Source organism: Equus quagga, chromosome 11 (genome assembly GCF_021613505.1).
Source record: "Equus quagga isolate Etosha38 chromosome 11, UCLA_HA_Equagga_1.0, whole genome shotgun sequence".
NCBI classification, from domain to species: Eukaryota; Metazoa; Chordata; class Mammalia; order Perissodactyla; family Equidae; genus Equus; species Equus quagga.
This window is the reverse complement of record NC_060277.1, coordinates 3,989,096-4,014,177: the sequence shown is the minus strand read 5'-3', so window position 1 is coordinate 4,014,177 and position 25,082 is coordinate 3,989,096. Positions and strand designations below refer to the sequence as shown.

Here is a 25,082-nt window from a genome sequence, read left to right as displayed (position 1 = left end):
AAGTGGTTCCGTCAGAGTGAAGCCTTGCCTGAAGGGAGGGCTGGTGGTCCATGGAATCTGAGCAGATGAGTGAGGACGTGGGATGGCTACTCGATGGACTCCAGGTCCTGCTGTGGCTGGAGATTGTTGAGGTGCAGGCATGCGAGCCGGGACACAGAGTGCGCCCAGGGTGGGGGGGCGCTGCGAATCAGCAGCGATTGGTGGTGGCAGTCTAGGGTGGGACCATCCCGTTTGCGCCCCCTCAGAGCCAAACTGGAATGAGTGGACTGTCGCTGATTCCTCACGAACTTCCACTCCCCTCAAACCTCTCCAGTCCCCGCTGGTCCTCTCACTCCACTGGGACCGCCTGACAAGCCTGGGGTCACCTCCCTCTTTGTGTGGCCCCGTGGCAGCACGCACCTTCATCCAGTCCCACCTCCTTAGACACTTCTTTCAGTTTCGGTGCTACTGCCTGGCTCCCCCGCCTTACTGCTGCCTCCTCTCAGTCCTTTCTGACACTCCATTTCCTCTGCCTCCTCTCTAAATGTTGGCGCCATCTTGGGCTCAGTCCTGGACCTCAGGACCGTCTCTCTGCTCTCTGACTAGGTGATCTCATCCAGTCCCATAAACTAAAGACCACTCACAAGCTGATGGCCTCCCAGACCTGACCCTAAGCCTCTGTCTCCAGAATTTCAGACATACGTATTCAGCTGCCGACTAGTAATGTATCTATCTGGTGTCTAATGGACATCTCAAAATTAATACATCTAAAACAGAACTCTCTAGTCTCCCCAGCCCTGGAACCTCGTCCTCTTCCAGGCTTCCTAACCTCACCATCTGTGCAGTCTCTTAAGCTAGAAATGTCAGCATCCAGACTGCTTCCTTGTCTTATTCCTATATTCAGTTCATTCACTCATCCATCCATTCCTTCATTCAATTATGAGCTTCAATTATATGTTAAGGAATTATTCCAAGTTCTGGGAAACAACAGTGAACAAAATATACAAAATTCCCTGCCATCAAGGAAGTTAAATGGAGTGAGAGGAGACAGACCATAAACCAAGTAAAATGCAGACAGTATCAGATGTGGAAAAAGGTGAAACAGGACAGTGGATGCAGAGTTGGGGACACGACTGTGATTTTAAATAGGGAGACAAGAAAGTCTGAAGGAGGTAAAGCAGGAGAACAGGCAGATGTCTAGGGAAAGAGAATTCAAGACAGAAGGGGGTAAGTGCAAAGAGCTTGGGTCTTGCACGTGCCTGGTGCATCCGGGATGCAGCCACGAGGCCAGTGTGGCCGAGGAGAGGAAGAGGGGAGAGCAGAAGGGTATGCAGGGCCCTACGGGAGTCAAAAGGCTTTTATTCTGAGATGAGAGCCGCCAGAGGATTTGAGCAAAGGAGTGGCTTGATCTCATTTAAAGCGATCCCTGGCTGCTGTGTTGAGAGAAGACTGGAGGGGACAGAAGGTGAAATAAGGACCAGGCAGGTGGCTGTGACAATAAAAAGGAGAGAGATCGTGATGGCTAGGATCAGAGGGTAGCAGGGAAGGTAGTCAGCTCAGCATATGTTGAAATAAGCAAACACACTTTTCTGATAGATGGAACTGTAGAGTGTAAGAGAGAGAGTCAGGGCAGACTCCAAGACTTGTAGCCAGAGCAGCCATGATAAAGTGGACGTCAGCTGGCATGGAAAAGCAAGTGGAGTAGGTCTGGGCAGCATCAGGGTTCGGTTTAGAACATGCAAGTTTGAGATATCTGTTAGACATGTGAAAAGAGAGGTCCAGCAAACAGTTGACAGACAAGCCTTGAATTCAGAAGAGATTGAACCCGGAGATGTAAATTTCGGAGTCAGGGCATAAAGATGGAATAAATGTGACCAGGAACCAGGCAAGGAAAGGGTTACTGAGAATGTGATCGATAACTAATGTGGACTGTCAAATGTTTTCCAGATAAGGAGAAACTAAATGTTCTGATTTTCAGAAATTGATGTCCCCTTCTTGCACATGTTGCCATCTTACAGTGAAATTTACACGGTTGCAGCAAGACCCCTGCAAACTGCTCCAGCTCCAAATGTCCAAATGTTACCATGGACCTGTTATGTAGTGACATGTTACATTGAACTCATTATGTAATGGCATGTTGCATTGAACCTGTCATGTAATGGTACCTTGATTTCCTGGTGTAATGACCTGCACGTGCACCCTGATTGAGCTCAGTTGTTACAAAGCTGGTAACATATCCTCTGCACTCTTATGTATAAGGTCTACACTGGTGCTAGGCTTGGGGAGAGACTGCTTTGGGAGCTATCCCCAGGGTTCTCCATTGCTTGTGCAAGCAATAAACCTTCTCTTCTCTTACTTCTGCCTTGGTTGTGCTTTTCTGCTCTGCACTCCCCAAGAGGCAAACCCCTTGAGTTCTGCTACGTAAATGCTGTAACTTTGTCTGAGAGCAACGAGCCAGTAAAGGGGCATAGAGAAGTGGCTGGAGGACTAAGCCCTAGGGCATGAAAACTTTAAGTTAGGAAGTAGGAAGATAGGATGGAACCAGCAGAAGATGCTGAGGAGGAGTGACTGGGAGGAGACAACCAATGTAGTCCCTGAGGGCAGAGAAGCAAGTATTTCAGGAAGGAGGGCATGCTTAGTCAGTCAAATGCTGGGGTCATCACTGAGCCAGCCATGAAGGGGAATGAGGATTTATCACTGGGCTTAGCAACCTGGAGGAGACTGGGATGTTAAAAAGAGCAATTTCAGTAGAGGAGTGGCCATAAAAGTCTCATTGGAGCAGGTTCCTGAGAGAATGGGAAGAGAGAAATTGAGGACAGTGAATCTAGACAAGTTTAGGAGAACTTTGCTATAAATGGTAGCAGACAAACAACAAAAGCTAGAAAGGAAAATGGAATCAAAGACCTTTTTTTTTTTTAAGAGGGAGAAAAAAGTCACTCAAGGTTTGAATGCTGCTGAGTAGAGATCCAGGAAGGAGGTAAAATATGGATGATGCAGGCGTGCACAGGGAAAATTGTTGGAGAGCGTCCCAGAGAAGGGAAGGGATGGGGGTGTATTTGGATCAAATACTGATGTGTAGGCTGATGTCAGAGATTATGGAAGCTCCCCTCTGACTGTGTCCATTTTCTCTGTGAAGTCAGAAGCAAGACCATCAGTGGGAGCAAGGAGGGCTAAGGAGGTGAGGAGGTTTCCAGAGAGAGAAGGTGGTGTTGAACGCTGTCCAGGAGAGAGGCGGTTAATGGCCAGGGACACGTGTGACAGCCAGGCTGCATGGAGGGCCGCTGGAGGTCAGTGATCATGGTTTAAAATGAGACCCAACGCTGTGCTGGTGTGCCTCCTCAGCACGTTCAGTTGGGTGACTGCAGACGCTCACTTGACATGCCTTAAAAAGTAAATCAGATTGTGTCACTCCCCTGCTTCAAATACTTGAGTAACTTCCCATCACACTTGGAATGAAATCCCAACTCCCTCAGCTTGCAAAGCCCTGCACAACCGTCTACCGACTTTCTAACGGAATCTCAGATCCAAGCCCCCTGGTCACTTCCCGTTCCCAGAACGGGTCAGGCGCGTTTCTGATTCAACCTTTGCACTAGCTGTTCTCTTGGCCTGAATTCTTTTCCCCCCTATCTTTGTGGGGTTGGACTTTATCATCACCCAGATTTTATCTTAAATGTTACCTCTCAGAATGACCTCAGGTCAGCCAATCGAAAGCAGCCCCACCCCATCATTTACTATCTTATCAGCACAGTGTCATTCTCAGGGCATTTGTTGCCTGACATGCTCTTGTAGCATCTGGTGCAGAGCAGATGCTGGGGAAATGTGTTGAAGAAATGAATCTGGATGAATGAATGAAGACATGGCCACCTAAAATTAACTGCAGCAAGTGAAAAATAATCTAAGCCTCAGAACAAAAATGTTTACAAAACATGACCTTGTTGCGTTTCTCTATTTGTTTCCACTTCAACTGGGGAAAAGAATCAGTCACAGCTGAAATAGCAAATATGGCAAATGTCCCATTTTGAGTTTGTAGCTGGCAGGGCAGAAGTTCAAAATAAGATCCTTTCAAATTACATGATTGCTGAAGTCTTTTCTGACCTCTCCACTCAGTCACTGTTTAGTTTATAAGAAGCTTAACCACCTTGGAAGAATGTTTGTTGTCTCAGCCTTGTAGAAATAGAAATAAAAGACCTCAGCTCCAAATATGAGAAAGGAAAATGGTAAGCAATATTAAGTATCAACTTGGCAGTGAACTTGATATTATAAATAGTTTCCTTTCTTACTCTTTGGAAAATCATTGGGGAATACACCTCAGGACCGTCTGTTCCCCTGGTGACAACAGTTGCTTCATTGTTTCATTAACTGCTAAATTCTTAAAGACACCCTTAACCCAGCAGTGTCCTTCCTCATTCTTCAAGGTCACTTCAGCTTCTGTGTCCTCGCAAGTCCCAGAGCTTTCCATCACCCCGCATTTACTTAACTAGTTTGAGAACTTTTCAATACCATTATGTATTTTACTTTGTTTTTATTTTTATCTCTGACATTTCCTTCCAGGGAACCTTGTTTAACATACATACTTCATACATACTTTGGTCAATTTACACAATCCAGGCTGCTTACATTTCCATGTTAAAAGCTTCTCCAGCCTGCTGCTTCCTGCTAAGACAAGCCCAGGCTCTCCAGAGTTGCATCAATAGGAGTGAAGATCTCAGAAAGCACACTTTGTTTCCTTTCTGCCCTCAGAACTGGGCTTCCCCACAACATACCCCCTAGTAGATACTGTAGCTGCTGCTACACATGAGTTTAAAATGCAGAAGGATGTTGCCAACTCGTCTTTCATCATCCTCTGCATCAGCATCCTTATCTAGCTGTGCTCTTCACACCAACCTCCTGGCGTCTGTCGTCTGCTGGGCCCCGCAGCACTCTGGCCTCTGGATCTCCTAATTTACCATTTATAACTTTCTTGGAGAGAGTCTGGATTGAAGTTTGAGTAATTGCAAAACTCAAAGATAACAGAGAGTGATGTCAGCATCATGGTGGAGTGAGTTCTCCCAGCGATCTCTCCCCTCCACCATAGAATGAAAACGACCTTCATACTCCAACAGAGGACATCCACACAACACAAAAGATGTCCAAGAGACCCACACAGCCACAGCTTGGAGGGCGGAGAGGCTGGAGACCCCCTCGGAGGAGGTAGAACAGGGTAAGAGAAGACTTCACTCCCTCTCCAAAGACTGCAATCCGGGACTGCTCAGCTTCTGAGAGTGAAAGAAGGGGGGAGGGGATGCCCGTTTGCAGAAACATCCAAGATCCCCAAGGTCCCTCACAGCTTAGGGGAAAACTCCTACAGAGGTGAAAGCTAACTCAGGGTGACCTCATCAAGCCCACACCTCAGGAGAGCAGATAGCAAGGGCAGAGCAAGAAAACCCCAAGAGCACGCAGGAGAAAGTGCCTCTCTCCTGACCCACCCTGCACTATACCAGCCCCAGTGCCTGGGATTCTGGCAGAAGGCACAGCCTCAGAATATGGGGCTCTTGACCCCCACCCAGTGGTGATAGGTGGGAACTGCAACCAAATAATACTAGGATGTGAAAGAACAAAGTCATGCCCTCTAGCAGTATCAAAAATTACATTATTATGTTAAATCTCCAGACTAGATAGAAAATGACAAGTACCCAGAATTCAGTCCTGAGGACGCAGAAATATATAATCTAAATGACAGGGAATTCAAAATGGCTATCATCAAAAAACTCAATGAATTATAAGAGAATGTAGAGAAACAATTCAATGAGTTCAGGAGCTACTTCACAAAAGAGATTGAAACTCTACAGAAGAATTAATCAGAAATATTGGAGATGAAAGACACAATGGATGAGATAAAACAAAATATGGATTCTCTGAACGCTCGAGCAGACATCATAGAGGACCGAAGCAGCATAATCGAGGATAGACATGTTGAAATGCTCCAGATAGAGGAGGAGAGAGACCTAAGACTAAAAATAAATGAAGAAAGTCTCCAAGAAGTATCTGACTCGGTTAGGAAATGAAACATAAGAATTATAGGTATTACAGAAGGAGAAGAGAAGGAGAATGGAGCAGAAAGGGAAAACAGGATCGAAACAAAAAGACAACCCACCAATTGGGAGAAAATATTTGCAAATCATATATCCAACAAGGGGTTAATCTCCATAATATATAAGGAACTCACACAACTGAACAAGAGAAAAACAAACAGCCCAATCAAAAAATCGGAAGAGGATATCAACAGACATTTTTCCAAAGAAGATATACAGATGGCCAATAAGCACATAAAAAGATATTTAACATCACTAGTCATCAGGGAAATGCAAATCAAAATTACACTAAGATACCACCTTACACCTGTTAAAATGGCTATAATCACTAAGACTAAAAAGAACAAATGTTGGAGAGGGTGTGGAGAAAAGGGAACCCTCGTATACTGCTGGTGGGAATGCAAACTGGTGCAGCCACTATGGAAAACAGTATGGAGATTCCTCAAAAAACTGAAAATAGAAATACCATATGACCCAGATATCCCACTACTGGGTATTTATCCAAACAACTTGAAATCAACAATCCAAAGTAACATATGCACCCCTATGTTCATTGCAGCACTATTCACAATAGCCAAGACCTGGAAACAATCCAAGTGCCCATCGACTGATGATCAGATAAAGAAGATGTGGTATATATATACCATGGAATACTACTGAGCCAGAAAAAAAGACATTCATCCCATTTGCAACAACATGGTTGGACCTGGAGGGTATTACGCTAAGTGAAATAAGCCAGACTGAGAAAGACAAACACCATATGATTTCAGTCATATGTAGAATACAAACAAACACATGGACAAAGAAAACGGTTCAGGGGTTACCAAGGGAAGAGGGGTGGGAAGTGGGCACAGGGGGTGAAGGGGAGCACTTTTGTGGTGATGGACAAGAAATAACGTACAACTGAAATTTTACAATGATGTAAACTATTGTAAACTCAATTAGAAATAAAGTAAGAGAAATGTGATTCTTTCAAAAACATTTCATAATTCAGTTTTACGAATTTAGACAGATTCCTTCCCCACCCTGAATTCTGAATGAATACATTTTTGTTGAGTTGTAGGTGCCTGAATCATGTGTTCTTAGGGAATGTCTTATTCTAGAGTCCACTGGATGGAAAGGTTGGCTTTCCTTACGTTTTGTCTTCAAATTTTCATTTAGTTTGCAATTGGATACATTCTGACAGCCCCATATGAAAAATAGATCTAAGAGTTTCTTAACCTGAACATGTACAGAACGTTCCACTTTCAAGTGGAGTTTTTAGAAAGGGAGCAGTAAGGACTGATAATGAAGTAGGCCCTTAGCTTCCTGCAATTAATTCCTTGTGACTTTCTCCCTGCTTCAGTTTTTGTTCGTATCGCTCACAAAAATTTTAGCAACCTTCCTTTCTGAAGGAATTTTTCTCCCCCAGCTAGTAGATGCGTAGCTCAAAAGTGCATATACACAAGGTGGATTTCCATGAAGCCATAAACTTTCCATAAAGGAAACTTCAGCTCCAGGGCCCCTCACCTGCACAGCCCCTACCAGGACCCACAGAGTCAGGCCTAACTTTACATTCATAATTTGTATTATTTTTCTTAAAGACGGCCCTCAAAAGCTTAGGCTCCACAAAATGTGGGTCTGCCCCTGCTTCCATAATTTCGTACCTATGGGTTGAGGACCAAATTATCTCCAACACAGACATTTCCACTCAACTCCAGCACCCAGGGTTCACCTGGCTTCTTTCCCTTCCATTGCATGACACAATGGTGCCTCAGTTGCAGTCAATACTGAACCCAGCGTTGTCCCCAACTCCCCAGAATCCTGCCTCCCCAGCCTGCTCCTCTTCCGGCTCTCACGTGGATGAATGTCTCCACTGTGTACTGGGTTAGTGCTCTCAGCTAGAGAGAGATCCCACTTCCCTCAACTGTCTTCCCCAGTCTAGCTGCCCAGGCTCTAGCCCTGCTCCACCCCTGAGCCCCAAGGTTTCCCATCTACTCCCTCCCACAGACTCCTCCTAGCTTCCCTCATCCAGCATCTCCCCTTTCCAGTTTCTATATTTTGCCGGAGTGCGCCTTCAAAAATCTGGTTACTTTTTAACCCCCAGCTCTGTTGTTTGCCTGCCCGCCAGCTCTGCCTTCAGGATGAAATCCAAATTCTTCCCCAAGATGGACAAGATCCTTCCTGACTGCTCTCTGCCCTTTCTTCTGGGCTTACCTTTCATCCCCAACTCAGAACCTGTCCTCTTCATGCGACTCCGATGAGGATACAGTTCTCTGCGTGTGACCCTCCTCTCCCACGCATACTTCTTTGCCCAGATAACTCCTTCAAGATTCAGCTTTGGCGTTATCTCTTTCAGGAAGCTTTTATAGATGAAATCCTCCAGTATACGTGACTTTCCTTCCTGCTGGCCAACACTGTGTGTTTTCTTGTCTGTCTCCTAAAGTAAGGAAGCTATGGATTCTTTGTCTCTTATCTCTTCGATTCTTTCCTACTTCAGTGTCTGGTCCATAGCAGCTGGTCAACAAAGAATTGCATAAATAATATCGTGAAGCGGTGGAGAGGGGAGTGGTATGGAATAGCCAGTATGTCTCATTCATCCGAACACACAGCTCTTCCTCCTCCCATTGCACAGATTGTGTTAGAACACAGATTAAATTACATCTTACGGTTCATACATCCAAACCTGTGTGGTTGATACTGTTATCTATGATGCAGGATGTGGAATTTCCATCCTCGTATCTAACCCCCACACACTATGAATTCAGCATTGGCCTTGTCCACAAGTCATCAAATTGAACAGTGGATACTTTTTAATTATGTGCTAGGAATCAATGTTAAGCTAGGCACTGTGAGGTTACATAAGGAAGAAAATGGACGGAGACCATTCCTGGGAACCAAAACCTTATAACCTGGTTAAGGAGGTGAAACCACAGGCATTTTAGCTAAGACAACATAGAAGAAAATGAGACTGAAAATGCTGAGAATCCAGGAGAAAGGAATGCCAGCCAGGGCTAGAGTAACTCACAGCTTTGAAGATGAGGATTTGAGTTGGCCCCGAAGGCATAAGGATGTAAGGCTTCAAAGATAACTATAATGTAGGAACAGAAGGAGAAGTAAGGATAAGAGTCAGTGAGGTGGGGGGGATCCAGGGAAGAAGACTGTCTCATAGGAACTAAAAGAGAATTTCAGGAAAGAATGGGTGTGGTAGATGAAATGTGGCACTAAATTCTTTGTCCTTCATCCCTTCCAGAGATGAAGCCATTTCTACACCACTGGAATCTGGGCTGGCCTTGGGACTTGTGCTGAAGAGCGAAAGTGGTGGAAGTGGCGTAGCATGACTTCCCCACGGTTAGCCAGCACCTATTGCCACAAGGCGAGTGAGGCTCTCTCAGACCTTCCAGACCAACCACTCCTCCTGCCGACGGTGCCACATGAGCAAGTCCAGGTGAAATGAGCAGAAGCAGCACCCGAGAAACCATAGAATCATGAGAAATAGTAAATTGTTGTTATTTTAAACCACAACTTTTTGGAATGGTTTGTTATACCTCAATGGGCAACCAATGTGAACAAGCTACAGGAAGGAGGGAAATGAAGGATGACCAAGAGATTTGGAAGTCGTCAGTGTCCTGACATCCCAGTTCTGGAAAAGGCCCAAATCTGCCACAGATGCTTCCAGTTACAGACGACTGCACTGAGTTATCAAGGTCTGAGGCTGTTAATTATTTGACTCGTGTATTTGTATTTGATAGTCTTGTTCAGATTCTGTGCTCGCCAAGAATCCCAATCATTTGGCTTCAACTTTCAAAGAGCCAGGCAATGCGCTGGTCAGGACAAGGGTAGAGCCAGCCTTCCTGACAATTATACTTCTCTTCATAAATGAATAATTTTCATTTTCATTTAATTTTAAAAACAGGGCCTCTAGGGGGCTGGCCCGGTGGTGTAGTGGTTAAGTTTGCACGTTATGCTTTGGCAGCCTGGGGTTCACGGGTTTGGATGCTGGGTGTGGACCTACACACCATTCATCAAGCCATGCTGTGGTGACATCCCACATACAAAAGATAGAGGAAGATTGGCACAGTTGTTAGCTCAGGGCCAATCTTCCTCACACACACACACACACACACGCACACACACAAAACCCAGGGCCTCTTCTGTATCAAAAATTAGCTCTAGAATTTGATATTTAACATATGGCTTAAATTAAGAGAAAAGTTTTTCTGCTTACTAAAGTGAAATGTTTTAAAAATGTAAGCCATTTAAAAGTATATAAGTTATAAGGTGAAAATTGTCCACAGTCCTATTCACTATACACCTTAGTGAACCAGGATTAACGGGTTGGTCTATATAAATACATATGTGCACATCTGCCTACCATCAGTTTACCTAATCGGGTTTACTCTTCCTTCAGAGAAAAGCGGAAGAATCACTGTGCCCACACCTTCTGTAGCAACCACACATTTCTTTCTAGTGTATGGAAAGTAGTTTTAGAAGAAAGCCACAAACTGTAAATCTGTAGTTTCCTCCCATTATATTAAAACCCAAGAACCAGTGTCCTTCCATTTTCCAGTGTAACAATTTTTTTTTGGAGGAAGATTAGCCCTGAGTTAACATCTGCTGCCAATCCTCCTCTTTTTGCTGAGGGAGACTGGCCCTGAGCTAACATCTGTGCCCATCTTCCTCTACTTTATACATGGGACGCCTGCCACAGCATGGCTTGTCAAGCAGTGCTTAGGTCCACACCCAGGATCTGAACCAGCAAACCTTGGGCCCCTGAAGCTGAATGTACGTACTTAACCTCTGCTTCACCGGGCCGGCCCCTCCAGTGTAGCAATTTAATCCTAGGAAGAGGGAGCGGATTCCCTCCTTCCTGCCCCCGTGCATCACGCCCTCTCCAGGCCACAGTGTCCGCCGGCAGAGCTGAGTTCTGCAACTGAGGGAAGAGGGGAGTGTTCTCGGCCCACTTCTAGGTCAGATTGCTTAAGCAGTCTCTCCATGTGAAATGTATTTAACCAGGTTTCTAGATGCCTTTTCCTAGAAGAAAGTCTTTATTTTCTTAAACTTACTTTGTGCCATATTTGGAATAACTGTAGACATTTAAGCCCAAGAGTTTTTCCAACAGTCTCAGCTTTAACAGGTAAAGAGATCTACACGTATGCTAGAGATGGAAGAGCTGGAGCCCATGGTTCTAGCGCAGGGTGAGCGCGACATTCCAGGACCCGCCCGAAACCCCAAACCAACCCCTGGTGTGTGGAAGCGCTTGGGAGATGGGAGGGCTGCTTCCGTCATCACTGAAGAGAGCTCTGAAGCTTCACTTGTTAGAAAGCACTGGTTATGCTGATTCCTTCGCTAGTCACCCAAATTACACACACAGCAGGGAAACTGGAATTATGCTTTGACATACAGTTCCACACCAAAGGGAATATCCGAAAATAAGTGTAGATATTATTATTATTTACTTGCATACAAAAGCTGCACCTTTGACCAGAGTGTTGTTCAGAGAGCAAAGCACATTAACACTTACGCTTTTGCCAGCTCCGTCGATATTTGTTCCAAAGAGCATCCCTTTGTCTGAGGTATAAACACAACAACAAAGGCCAGGGACGCCAGACTCATGATTGTATAGAAGAAGCACACCCATGGCAGGCCAATGTGATCTGTCAAGGACAGAAGAAATTGATTAGAAACGCGCTATGCGTTGTTTTGATCCTGCCTGTGGACGGCCAATTCTTAGAATGTACATAAAAACATAGGTATTTTCACACGCACGGGTAGGATCCAGGGAAATAGCAATTACAAATTAAAAATACACAAAGCCAGCCGCTGACAGTTTCATTTGTACAAACTATGCCAGCTTTCTCTGATAAAGTCGACAGCAGTCTTGCAAGTACACGATTTAAACTCAGTGGCATCTTCTTGGGAAGCACGCTTTTCTTTTCAAAATGGCAGTACATGCGCTCATGGCGAAAGAGACTGCACTGAAACCTAGAAAGCAGAAGGTAAAGAATCTCTTCTCACCCTCCGCCATTCCTCTCTTGGAGCAGCGTGGTTTCTACTTGGTGGACCTTTTTAAAGACATATTTATACAGATGGACTTTTCTTCGAAGGAGCTCACCCTTCTTTACTCTAGTTTGCATAAGTCATTTCATATGAGCAATATTTCAGCATTTTAGTAGCAGGCAGCGTATCTGTAATCCTTCTTCCCAGGTTCAGAGAAAAAAAAGTGATAATGGTTCTAGTGAATAGTTCTGCTTAACTTACTAAGATGCATCAGCAAGAAGCAGGATCCTCAAGGTTTTGATGGATCCCACCTGCCAGCCTAGTTTTGCCTCTGACCACTTCTAGCCAAAGGTATCATCCCTTTGTAGTTACAGGCCAAGATCAAGGTCTACGAACTGGTGAGAAATGGCCCCCAGCGCACTGGAGCCTGCCGTTTGCAAGGTGCTGCCCCCTGGCTCAGCAGCAGAAAGTCCAGTGTGGAGAAGAGTCGAGAGGAGCAAGCTGGCTTTTTCTGCACACGGCTCAGACCGACTGCGGCCTGTGCCAGTGCAGACGGCCCTCCCCAGCTGCATCCACAATCACGATGGGTCGGTCAGCACACTGGCCGAGCAGTTCTTAGTGAGGCAGCTTGGTGCGTGAACGTGGCGGGCAAGGACCTCAACGTGTAACCGCGATCAGCCAGTTGTGCTGAGCTGGGAGAAGCAGGAAGAGGATTGCGCCTCCGCTGGCAGTTTTGACTAGAGTCCGGTCCTCAGGGCTCTTCTTGCTGCTGGCTCACGGTTTTGCCCAAATGAATGTTTAATACAGTGCTTGTAGAATTGGTCCTTCTTCCCTCTCTGGAGCATGAAACCAGAATGTAGACAGTGAAAAAAACCATACAGGGCCTCTCATCAAACTTGTCCCCTGCTCTGTCTGAGCACTTTCAATGATAGGGAGCTTACCACTTTGCAAAGCTTCTCGCTGCGTTGTGAGCCAGCTCTGCCTGTTCTAAAGGGATTCCTGACGGATTCCGAAGTCCAAGTCCGCCCTTCGGGACCTGCTGCTCAGAGGTTCTGCCTGGTCCCCTGCCATCTCCATGACAGTAGCACAGGTGTCTGCATCTCCTCTGTCCCTTCCCTCAGCCTCCCCTCTCCGAGCCTAACGTCCTGAACTCGCTCTGTCCTTCACAGGCTGCAGGTCACATGCCCGTATCATGCATATGGCCCTCCCTCGGTGGACACACGGCAACCCTCTTAACATGTTTAAAGAACCCTCTTAAAATATCTTGCTCAGAGCAGAGCACAGTCCTGCAGCTGTGTCATGACCATGCAGAGTGAGCTTTTCCTCCAGAACACTCCGCTTTTATTGATACAGCTGAAGTTGCAATACAGGACTTGGCTCCCAGGGCTTGCGGCCAAGCAGAAACCTTGCATTCTTTACTTGGAAAATTGGTTTTTGAAAATAAGTATAGAATTTCAAACTTAGTCCAATGAAACGTCATCTACAGGTTTGAGACCATTCCAGGTTTTCTTTTTAAGCAGATATGCTTTCCCAACATCTGTTCTAAGAGCCATTGCGGGAGAGCTTCTGAATCTTCGTTAGCTCATCCTACACGTTAGCCATCCTTGCCAGAGGTGTGTGTCTTTTTCACCCCTCATCATTTCCGTTCTTTCTTTTATAGTTCTCTTTCTCCACACCAAACAGCAGGTAAGAGGGGTGTGTGTGTGTGTGTGTGTGTGTGTGTGAATGTGGAGGGCACACGTCCATGTATGTGATCAGAGTAGGAGAGGTGTGGGATATAAACATTTGAAAATTTTATGTAAAAACCAAAATCATACTTAATCAATAACCCCAAAAGTTAATTTCCAAAAGTATATGTACTAGAAAAAAGGGGGCTGACAAGATTCAGAAGTACTATATATAGATACATATTTTTTTTTTTTTTTAAAGATTGGCACCTGGGCTAACAACTGTTGCCAATCTTTTTGTTCTGCTTTATCTCCCCCCCCACCCCCGCCCCGTACATAGTTGTATATCTTAGTTGCAGGTCCTTCTAGTTGTGGGACGTGGGATGCCGCCTCAACGTGGCCTGACGAGCGGTGCCATGTCCGCGCCCGGGATCCGAACCCTGGGCCGCCGCAGCGGAGTGCGCGAACTTAACCACTCGGCCGTGGAGCCGGCCCCAGATACATACTTTCTTGAGTATACATCAACTTTTGAAAATTTGTATGTTATATATATTATTTAATATTTATATATTATATATATAAAAAAGGAAAGAATGAAAACTCAAGTCATTGGTCAATTTTGGAAGTTGCTGGGAACCATCTCATTATTTTGAAAGCTAGAAAATAAAGAGAAAGTTTCAAGTATTTATCTCCCCTTTCTTAAATGATTCATATTTCAAGGCAGGCAAATTAAGTTTCTCCTTAGAGGAGCAGTGCTTATGCAAATGTAGAAGGAACGACAGAATGGAAACAGCGGGTCTGGGCAAAGATTCTCCAAGGAAGCAACACGACAAAGTGGGAGACAAGTGATGGGACGAGCCTCTGGGGGCAGGACACACGCCAGCACCTGTGAAACCAACCAGAAAATCTGAAACCCTCCAGTCTCTGGATCTAAGTGGCAGTTTGCAGGAAACACAGGGGACAGGAGTCGTGCGATAGGACCACACTCGGGAAAACCCTACCAGGGGAGAATTATGGGAAAAATGACCCAGTTTCTTCATTAAAAAGATAGTGTGGAGAGGAGGGGGAGAAATGGAGATGAAACCCACCAATTATAAGGCCCGTATTAATCAATTGTAAATTGTGTATTTGGATCATGATTCAAAGTATAAAAAATAATTGTAAGACAATTGGAAGAATGAGAACACAGACTGGCTACGTGATACCAAGGGATTATGATTAATATTTTTAGGTGTTAATATTGTGATTATAGCTTTTAAATGCCTGATCTTTTAGAGGCCCATGCTGAAATTTTATAGACAAAACAGCATGATGTCTGAGATGTGACTCAAAGCAATATGCTCGAAAAGAGTAAGTGGGCTTACAAATGAGTGAAGGTGGATAACTGCTGAAGTTGGGTGGTCGGTACGTCAGATTCTTTGCCCTTCTCTTTACTTTCGAATGTGTTTGAAAAGGTCCACAATGCAACATCTTTTAGGTGAGTGTGCTTTCCTGACAGTTGTCCTGCGAGCACAAAGGCACTAGAGGAAAATAATGATTTCTTACCCGTCACAGTCAAAAATGTCAGAGAGATGAGGAGGTTGATGCCCCAGTTCATGATGGAAGTTAAGGCAATGGCTCGTCCGCGAATTCCTCCAGGAAAAATCTCGCTCAGCAGCAGCCAGGGCACTAGGAGAAAGCAAAGGCGGGGAGGGGGACGGCAAAATTATCAAAAGCCCATTGGAACCGAGGGCCAGCCCGCGGATCCTGCCCTGGTCCTGCGTGGTCTGTGGTTGGAGAGCTGAGCAGGTCCTTCCTTGGCAGAAGAGAGAACGGATGTCCCTTCTCCTCACCTTCAGCCAAGTGAGAAAGGGTCCAGGAGAAACACTGAGAGCCTTGACAATCGTCCCTGGAGGTACAGGGAGGGTCATACAGCACTGGTATGTGACACAGGCCTGAGAAATGCAAATGGGAGGGGCAGCGGCTGGGGCCACCCGCCAGAGAGGCAGCTTTGGACATCTGCCAAGCACAGAGCCTCGGTGCCAGACCCCGGCTCTACCTGCTCGACGTCCCGGCCCTTTCCTGTCATCTCCTTTGCCACTGACCTTGGAGAAGTCCAGCATCACAACTAAGGAGTGGGTAGGAAATAGAGCTGGGAGGCCGGGAGGAAGGAAGCCCGCTCCTGTCACTTCTCCCACTTGGGTTTCCCAGCCTGGGGCAAGCTGGGTAGAGAGAAGCTCTAAATTAAATAGAGCTTCAAGATTTGATTATTAAACTAGACTAAACATTTGAATTTCTGAAAGGAGACTCTTCTTGGCACGAAAACTGATCAGAGGACTTTTCACTAACTGAGAGTGACAGGGAACATTACAGGACATGCCTGGTGGGACTAGAAAGGGCAGGAGACAGGCGAGTTAACTTACCTCGTGCTCACAGCCCTCAGACCAAGTTTGCCTAATAAAAGAGCTGCGAGTTCTTACGTGGACTGAGCCCTTTACAAACTTTATCTCCTTTAATCACAAAATCCTACAAGACAGGAACTGTTACTCTTGTCTTTCCTAGAAGAAGAAACTGAGGCTTAAGGAGTTAATAATTTGCCAAGGTCACAGAGCTCCTAAGTGGCCAGAGATGGCACTGAGCCCTGGCAGTCAGGCTCCGGAACTCATGCTTTTTAATCACGGTGTGCTCTTGGTGGTGGCTCAATAAATATTTGTTAATGAGTAAATAAATGTGTGGTAGAAGGACCTTTGATTCTGAGGAAAGAAGGAGTTAGGAGCTGCCCCAACCCCAGCTCCCTGCTGACAAAGTCACCTTGTATTGGAGAGCCAGCATTTATAGACCAACCAGCTGCGTCGTCCTGGTGCACAGGAGACCATGGTGGGTAAGAAGCAAGAAGCCAGGGAGGTGCCCCACTCATCAGCAACCACTTGGGCCGCATATTCAAGAATCAAACAGGGGCCAGCCTGGTGGTGCAGCAGTTAAGTGTGCATGTTCCACTTGGGCCACCCAGGGTCCGCTGTTCACGTCCCGGGTGTGGACCTACGCACTGCTTGTCAAGCCATGCTGTGGTAGGCATCCCACTTATAAAGTAGAGGAAGATGGGCACAGGTGTTAGCTCAGGGCCAGTCTTCCTCAGCAAAAAGAGGAGGATTGGAAGCTGATGTTAGCTCAGGGCTAATCTTCCTCAAAAAAAGAAGAGAATCAAACAGCCAGCTATGTTTCTAATTTAACGGCTTGGTTCTCAAGACAAGAAGATACTCTGTACAGAAAACATCTGCTTGTTGTAAATTTGCTGTTTTAAAGTAAGAAAAGTAATTTAATTACAGAAGAGAGCTAGAAAAAAGTTTCTTTTTCTTGACTATCTTCTCCCAGTGAATCTATATAGGGTTACTTTTTGGGCATGGAAGATAATGCAGCAAAAGAAACATGATTGTTATTGTTCTAATTAATAGGGAATTCACAAATAAAATTGCATGTCCCTCCGCCGCCCACCTCAAAAGACTTTCACTAGTTTCTTGAAGATTATATCCTTGGTGGGGTCCCTTTGCTCCCAGTGAGGCCAGTGCAATACCCAGGTAACCTTGTCTTGAGCTTTGCAAGACTGGGATCTGGCTCTGAGTAGAACGACGGCTGTCTAATTATGGTGAAGCTTTTGTAATGACCTGCCCTTGGACAAATACAAGGTAGCTTTTGTAAATCCAATTTTTTGAGGCTAAATAATCTATGCCACTGACCAGTCCTCCCGTGGCCCTTCCCGCCATGGGCATTTGAAATGGGTTCGGGTGGAGCGGAGGGTTCCGTGTGGCCTTTTGCTCTGGTGGCCATGAGGAGGGGGTGGGGGAAGGGACATTCTTTCATTTTCTTTTTGTAGAGGGGTTAGCACAGGTTGTCTTGATCTACTTCCGTCCCCGAGTCATTACCTCGGAAACCCCCTCCCCCCTCCTCTCCTTGCTACCTTTCATCATGATGGCCTCTTGGAATTATTTCGTGGGATTTGGGGAGTATCATCACTGGGGTCATCAGAGCCATGTTGGCCTCAGATGAGAACGAGTGGCTCTGGCTGTTATAGAAAGTGGTGGGTTTTGCCAGTGAGAAGATGGGACAGTCACACAAAGCACAGTTATACGTGCTCGGTCTGAACTGTCAAGGGTTTGCCTAAAGGATCCCAAGATCCACGCTGAAAGCCTGTCCTAGGCAAGCATTCAGTTCAGCAGCCGAGCGAGCCCTCAGGCGGTTTAGCCGGTCAGAGAGCAATGAACTGAGTACTGAAAAAGACACTGCCCTCAGTCTCTGATGAGAACTTGATGTCAGGGAAACCCTACATCTGATGTTTCCAAAACTAATGTATCATTGCCAAAAGCTTCTCTTCTTTTTTGATATAATGGAAAGAATTCAAGAATTGGTGCCTTGGTTTATCTAATATTGACAAACTGGATGTTGCAGCAATTGACAAGTGTTTTGACAAGGATGGTTCAACCTCCCAATCTGGAACCTGTCTGTTCAAAAATAAGGAGAATATCATTTTAACAAGGATTTCAGAACCATAAAATCACAGGTTTTCAGGTCCAGAGAGAGTGAAATAAAAATCTGAAAATGGCGCTTGCAGCAAAATGGAATTTGCTGAGAGGGTAAAACTCTCTCTCCCCTTGGCTGACTTAGGAGCAAAATGATGCCAGAATCTACCATCCTCCATGTTCCCTGGAAAGAAGCTGTGAGTGCCCAAAGCAGGAGGAATGAAAAAGCTCTATTCCAGTTTATAAGTAAAGAGGACAGAGATATAAACAATCACATGGGGGTTTAATATGTTGATGTTTATAATGACAGGTGGAAGTTTTCTTAAAATCACTGATTTTTTAATGAGAGGGCCTAATTTCTCTCCCAAGGAAAATCAAGTTATCGCTATAAGCCACAGTGAAGAAGTGGTGGCTCTCTCTGGGTGTCCTTGTTATGCCCCACCCTGATGATAGAGCCATAGGGGATGCTTCATGCTGTTTGCTTGTGAGGAATCCACAGGGTGTTCAGAGATGCAGTGAACGTTTCTACAGTGAGCACAGCTGCTGCAGTTTCCAAGCTCTGAGACAATTCTCCGGGACCTCTGTTATTCCACCCCAACCCCATCATTCCACGGCTAACTCAGAGCGACATGTGCTTCTGCAAACGTCAGAGTCTGCACAGGTCTTTAAGGTCTTCTCTATGCTGCATGGACTGAGGAAATTTTGGCCTTGCTGGGAGATCACTGTCCACACCCGCTGGAACTTGTATTTCCCACAGTATTAAATCACCAGGGCTGTCTGTCAGAACTTGCCTGACCCAGATGAAATCTGCAGATAGTGTTCATGGCAGCACAGAGAGTCATGACAAGACCATGAAGGACAAATGCTGAAGTGTATCTGGGTGCAGTGGACTTGGATTAATAGAGGCAATCAATGGAAATGTCTCAGCCCTACCGCGTGGACACTGCCATGCCTGTCTCCTGCCCCCTCCCTGTTTCTGCCGCTGCCATACGTTTTCCCACTGGAGCTGTCATTTAACTCCCTTTGCTGTTGGATTTAAACCCTGCGCCTCTCCAGGCACACTTTCCATTTGACGAGCTCTTCCTGAACCACCTAACGTGCTAGCCCCAGGGTTGAGAGACTCATGGAGATCTTGAAACTCTTACCAGAGAATTCCTGGCAGCTCTGGAGGAGGTCAACATGCGGGCCACAGAGTTTTCACCACTTGATCTGCCGAGGAGCCATGCCCTATACTTTGTAGGATTCCTATGGCTTTTCTTGCCTTTGCAAGCAGCTCCAGCACCCTAGCTCTCTGACCACAAGAGAGTACTTTGTGTGAATTCGAGAGGGAAATATGCCCATTTCCTTCCAACCAGTTGTTTAAATCCTGACCTCATAATTTCCCTAAATGGGAAAATTATGTTCTTTAAAAAATACGCTCCACCATAAGCCACCGTTTCCAACATCAGCAATGATGTGGTGGTTCTCGTATTTTTATTTTTTGTGTTCTCTCTTCTCTCGGTTTCTCTGAGTTTTGCTCCCTCGTGTCCTCTTCTAAAATAAATGCTTTATTGAAGAATGCAGTCGTCCCCCCCCCCATCCACGGCAGATATGTACTAAGACCCCCAGTGGATGCCCGAAACCGTGGATAGTACCGAACCCCATGGTCTATGTTTTTACTATATAAGCGTACCTATGTCAATAAAGTTTAATAAGTCATTTATGCACAGTAAGAGATTAACAACAATAATTAATAATAGAATATGACAATATACAGTGATGAAAGTTATGTGAATGTGGTCTCTCTCAACAGCTCTTCTCGTACTCTCCTCACCTTCTTCCTGTGATGACGTGAGATGACACAGCGCCTATGTGATGAGAGGAAAGGGGGAACGATGTAGACATTGGGACCCAGGCTTGGGCTACTGTGGACCTTATGCTTATAACTTAGAAGGAGGAGCACCGGCCTCCAGGATGGCGCTGACCTCGGGTGACTGAAACTGTGGAAAGTGAAACTATAGATACAGGGGCACTACTGTATTAGCTTGGATTAGTTACGTAACAAACCAAGAAGAGCAATGAAATAAAGCTTCCACGCTCCCCAATCTTTCTATCTTAATGATTTCTAATCAAAACCAACTGAAATGACTTTTTAAAAATGTTTTAGGAGAAATTGGACGAAATGGAATAACCCTCAGTAAAAAATGCCAGAGTTAAAAATGGACCCCTTTTGTGAGGTGGTACCCAATGGGAATAAGAGAGAACTATGGCGTGGTGTTCAAACTTTCTCGCTTGTGTAGCCTTTAAATTAAGTTGAAAAACTAAGTACTTTGTTCCATTTATAAGTCAAAATCTAACATTTGTTTCACTGTAAATTTAAATGATAGCAAAGAATGCAATTTCTATTGTATTATAAACTCTAACATTTAAAATAGAACACATCACTTTTAAATATTTCCAGTGAAATTTAAATGCCTTTCTTATTTGATACTCGTCATCATCCATTTAAAAAATATAAGAATAACGTATTTAACATAAATGTCATAGTTTCTTTTTCACCTTGAACTTAGTACTTTATCCTACTGTAATGCGTTTTTAGGCTGGAAAGTCTTTTATTGATCACTGTATCATACTGCTCTGAAAAAAAATGACCTTAAATTGAAATTTTAGGTTTCTTTTTATTTCTGCTAAGAGCTTCAAAGTATTTTTTCTCATTGAAGTTATTAACACAATAATTAATACAAAATAGATCAAAATTATAGAAATATGTTACAAATTTTTAGAAATAAGTATTAAATATGAAAAGTGAAATTTATTGGAAATATTCCTCTTCATGGATGGTGAGTTTTTCCTATATTATGTACCTGTGGGTGAATGTCACTTCCTTCTAGAATAACATGATACATTTCTACCCTTTAAAGAGATGAAATTTATTGTTCTTAAGAATAATGAAAATAGATGGGGAGTCGAAGAAATTTTATAATAGCAATGTCACTCAATTCTTTGAATTAACAAGTTGTTTGTAATAATATGTCAGCTGATAAGTTGATGAGATCTTCCTTTAGTTTTGTTGAAAGGAAATTATTGGGACTATCTAGGCTTATGAAAGGATTATTATCTTGTCATTAAAGTCATTTCCCACACCATGCCCACACCAGGATTCCTGACATTCTTTCAGTTACCTGAGTGTTCTGGAGGTTTTTGTACTTGGGGACATGTGTCATAGTAAGTTTTTTTGATGGGTAATAGGTGTGCTTTCTTTTCAGTGGAAAAACAATTACCACTGGGGAGATAGGGAAGAAGAAATTTTGGGAAATGGATTTTTCCTAAAAATCAAGAAATTGATTTCCTTTGACATATCATTGAAGGAGTACTCTGGAAAGCAAAGCCCGGGAATATGCATGTCCCTATCTGCAGACCACTGAACTGAAGTTCAAAATGAAAAACAAAAAGAAGAAAGGAGCTACAAGAAATTCATTTTTCCTGGTTTAAGCTTGGCTTGAGCGTTATGTTTCAGATGTATTATTTTGTGTCGTGCTTTCTTCATGACTGATCCTTCGGGTGTCAGTCAGAAAAGTATTATAGGTTTTAATGTTGCAAATGTCTGTTTCTTTAATTCATAGTTTTCCAGGGATTGGACTGTGACTGTAGTGCTGGGTTGAGAGGAGAGTTAAACACCGACACACAGTTGTGACGTCATGGAATCGATGGTGTCGTTTCACTGTGTGTTTAGCTGTGCTCACGCTACAAGATTGCACTTGTAGACTCTGGTTGGATACTACTTCTCCATTGTCTAACTAACTCCAAAGAGGAAAACGGGATTTAATTAACTAAAGGCACATATTTCTGTAACATTTTTCCTCTTTTGCTTGGATGCAAATTTAGTATGAAGCTGTTCCGATACTATTTTCAATTTACTTTGCATTATTTTAATGATTAACACCAGAAGACCAAATAATTCACCACTTTAATCCATCAAAATGACCTATAACTTAATTAATTGGAAAAAAGGAGCAGTATTGGTGTGAATAGTGGTGATAATTGAAACTTAAGATTTAAAAGAAAAAAAAAGATTTGAAAGATCTTAAAGGTAGACACACTTAACACAAACCCATTGTATGACTATGATTTATAATGGCTATATTTGATAATAAAGCTCTCCTGTTTAAAGAATAATAATTTATGCAATATGCCTTGATTCTCTAAAGCTATATAATTATCCTACAAAAATGGTGGGAAAGGAAGATGATCACTAAAAAAGCCTTTGACCGGGATGGTTCTGAATATTAGGGCCCTGAGTCTAGGAGGAAATATGAAGACTATCAAAATCTCTTTGAAATATTTGATTTCCTTCTGGTCTGTAAGCCTGTCTCTTCTAAACCCAGGATAATTTGGAGTGAAGCAGCTAAGTAAACTTCCAAATTAAAACCTGCTGTTCCACATCCCTGGAATTGTCATAATCCTTAGCTGTGCAAACATCGTATGAACACCTTATTTTTGAAGAGCTAGGGTTATTTAGGTATGAAATCTAAATTTAAATGTTATGGCAGATGAGTCTTATGCTTCCTACTGATACCCATCCTCCAAAAGGCTGGTTAAACTCCATAAAACCAAACCAAACAAAAGGCTAGGCTCTATAGTCTTTGAACTTTAAAAAATTTTAGTTTCTTGTTTAAAACACAAAGACGGTCTTTTTAGGATATTTGAGCTGAGAGACAGTTCTCCACGGGTCTCTCGCCTTCCTGTGTGTCTTGTGAGCAAAGGCGCTGACTGTCTTTGTTCCAGACTGTCTTTCCAGGCATGTATGTACAAGAACTGCCTTGGAAGACAGAGATGGGGTCTCCTCTGAGGCAAATGTTTGTCTACTATCCAGTAGATTAAAGATAACGTCTCTCTCCAGCAAAGAAATAGGCTGGCTTACTGTCTATTCTAAAAGATTTGGGTTCTCTAGGCTTGGAGTTCCTCTCTTCTACAATAACCCATTATCTGTGTAGGTGTCATCTGGCCCTTCATGTTGCCCTGTGGGTATCGGGGCTTGGAGAACTGACGCAAATGTCAATATTCTGGCTATTGCTATTGCTGTGAGTAACAAACTGTCCTTTGTCTCTGACCCAGGAGTCTTGTGTCTTTTGCCAACATCCATGATACTGTGACAAGCTAACTTGTTAGCTTGCAAGTGGGCTAAAATATCAGCCAGTTTATAGTTCTTGAGAGTTTGACTACTTGTTGCTATGATATGATTTTTCTACAAAGATCTTGTATTGTTATTATTAACTTTGGACTGCCCATTCACATCTGACGGATTTAACAGGATTCTCAAGCCTGAGATAATCCATTGAAATATTTCTATAAGATCTAATGCTAATTAAGTAAACAAAAGCAACCCCAAAATTCCAGTTCAGATTTTCACTTATTTCTCTTAGGAAAACCACAAAAGAATTACCTCAAATCTCTTTTGTAAAGAGTCAAGTTTAAAAACATTCAATTATTAAACCAAAGTAGGAATAATTATCCCATGATATAACTAATCGCAATCTTTTTTTTTTTTTAGGGGAAGAGCTGGGTCTCATATTTGGAGAAAACAATGGAAATTTGTAAATGAATGTTTTGTCTGATACCATAAATTTTTTTAAATGGCCTTAATTTTAGTAAATTTAAAACATCAACCTTCTTTAGTCATCAGATGAATTTGAGATGGCTCTGCATTCTCGATTGAGTTGCTTTATTCAGATATAATTTTGGTCAAATGTGCATGGGGTTCCACACAAACCATATTTATGTCTCATTCTCTAGATATTGACTCAGATTCGTACTAGAAGAGATGAGGATATATCAACCCCAGACTGAAGGACTCCCCTTTAATCACAGGAGAGAGTTCTAGAAACATCTCTTTTTTGGGGGAAGTTCTTGACTTATCTAACAGATATTTATTGAGCCCCTTTTGTGGGCCAGGCCCTAGGCTAGGCTCAAGAATACAACAGCAGACAAGACAAAGTTTGTGTGCACCCAGGACATATAGTCTAAATCGGCTGCACCAGTTTAGAAGAGTGGACATTTGAGTGTTTCTCAGCCTATATCACACCCCTCACCTTTCACTAAAGCCCCAGGATTTTCTGTGAAGCCTGTCAGGTTTCCTAGGAAGCTCTCTTGACTGTAGGCAATCCAGAATTGAACCATACTTCACAAATCTACTCTCTTCAGTGGTGACCCGACTAGAATGGTGTATAGAAGGGAGTTGAGGAGGACCCCGGCATCCCAATTCAGCACAGGACTATGGAGGGCTTCCTGGGTGTCCTCACCTGGCTGAAGCATAATGCCTGCTGAAGTCAGTGCTGGCATGATCAGAACCATTCATCTCACGTCTAGACCAGGACCAGACATTTAAGAGCACTAATCACCAAGTGTACGGAGTCCATGCTGTAGGCCAGGCACTGTAATAGGCACACTTTATACAGATGGCTTCACTCAACCTCTGTGAAGTCGACAGTGTGGTCCCATCTCCTCTATGAGGAAACGCACGCCTGGAGAAATTAACTGACTTGCCCCAAGTCCTACACCGTGGAGCAGGGATTCAAGGCCAGGCAGTCTGATGCCAGAGCCTGGTCAGAATTCAAACCCTGCATTGTACGGCCTCAACAGACATTCTTGCTGTTCTTCTAAACCTTCAAGCTCACGTCCCCCTCAAGGCCACGTGATCCGCCGTTATCCCTGCTTAAAACTCCCCCCTCCCAGATCTTCACACTGCTTTCTTCCTACAAGCCTGGGCCAAATGTCACCACCCCAGAAAAGCCTTCTGTGGCCGTCCTACCTGGAATAACCCTCCTCCAACCGTGCTCTTTCACATCCTTCTTTATTACCCTTCCCTCCACCACCGTGTTAACACTTCTCCCCGGAGGTTGTAGTATGCATTATTC

The 25,082-nt window shown here is 44.1% G+C and overlaps 1 protein-coding gene across 7 annotated transcripts in view; it reads right to left on the bottom strand.

The window, feature by feature from the left end:
* SLC2A12 (solute carrier family 2 member 12) overlaps nucleotides 1-25,082 on the bottom strand; it is a 77,460-nt gene that overhangs the window by 24,154 nt on the left and 28,224 nt on the right. For 6 of the 7 annotated variants that reach the window (XR_006890613.1, XR_006890614.1, XR_006890615.1 and 3 more), the window contains 2 exons: nucleotides 15,242-15,364; nucleotides 11,554-11,686 (listed from right to left, as the gene is read on the bottom strand). Coding sequence is in view for 4 of the 7 variants with exons in the window: in XM_046675571.1 (XP_046531527.1) it covers nucleotides 11,554-11,686; nucleotides 15,242-15,364 (256 nt within the window). In the remaining 3 variants the exon portion in view is untranslated. Of the gene's footprint in view, nucleotides 1-11,553; nucleotides 11,687-15,241; nucleotides 15,365-19,948; nucleotides 20,037-25,082 lie in introns of those variants that run through there. The other variant, XM_046675576.1, reaches the window with a different exon arrangement.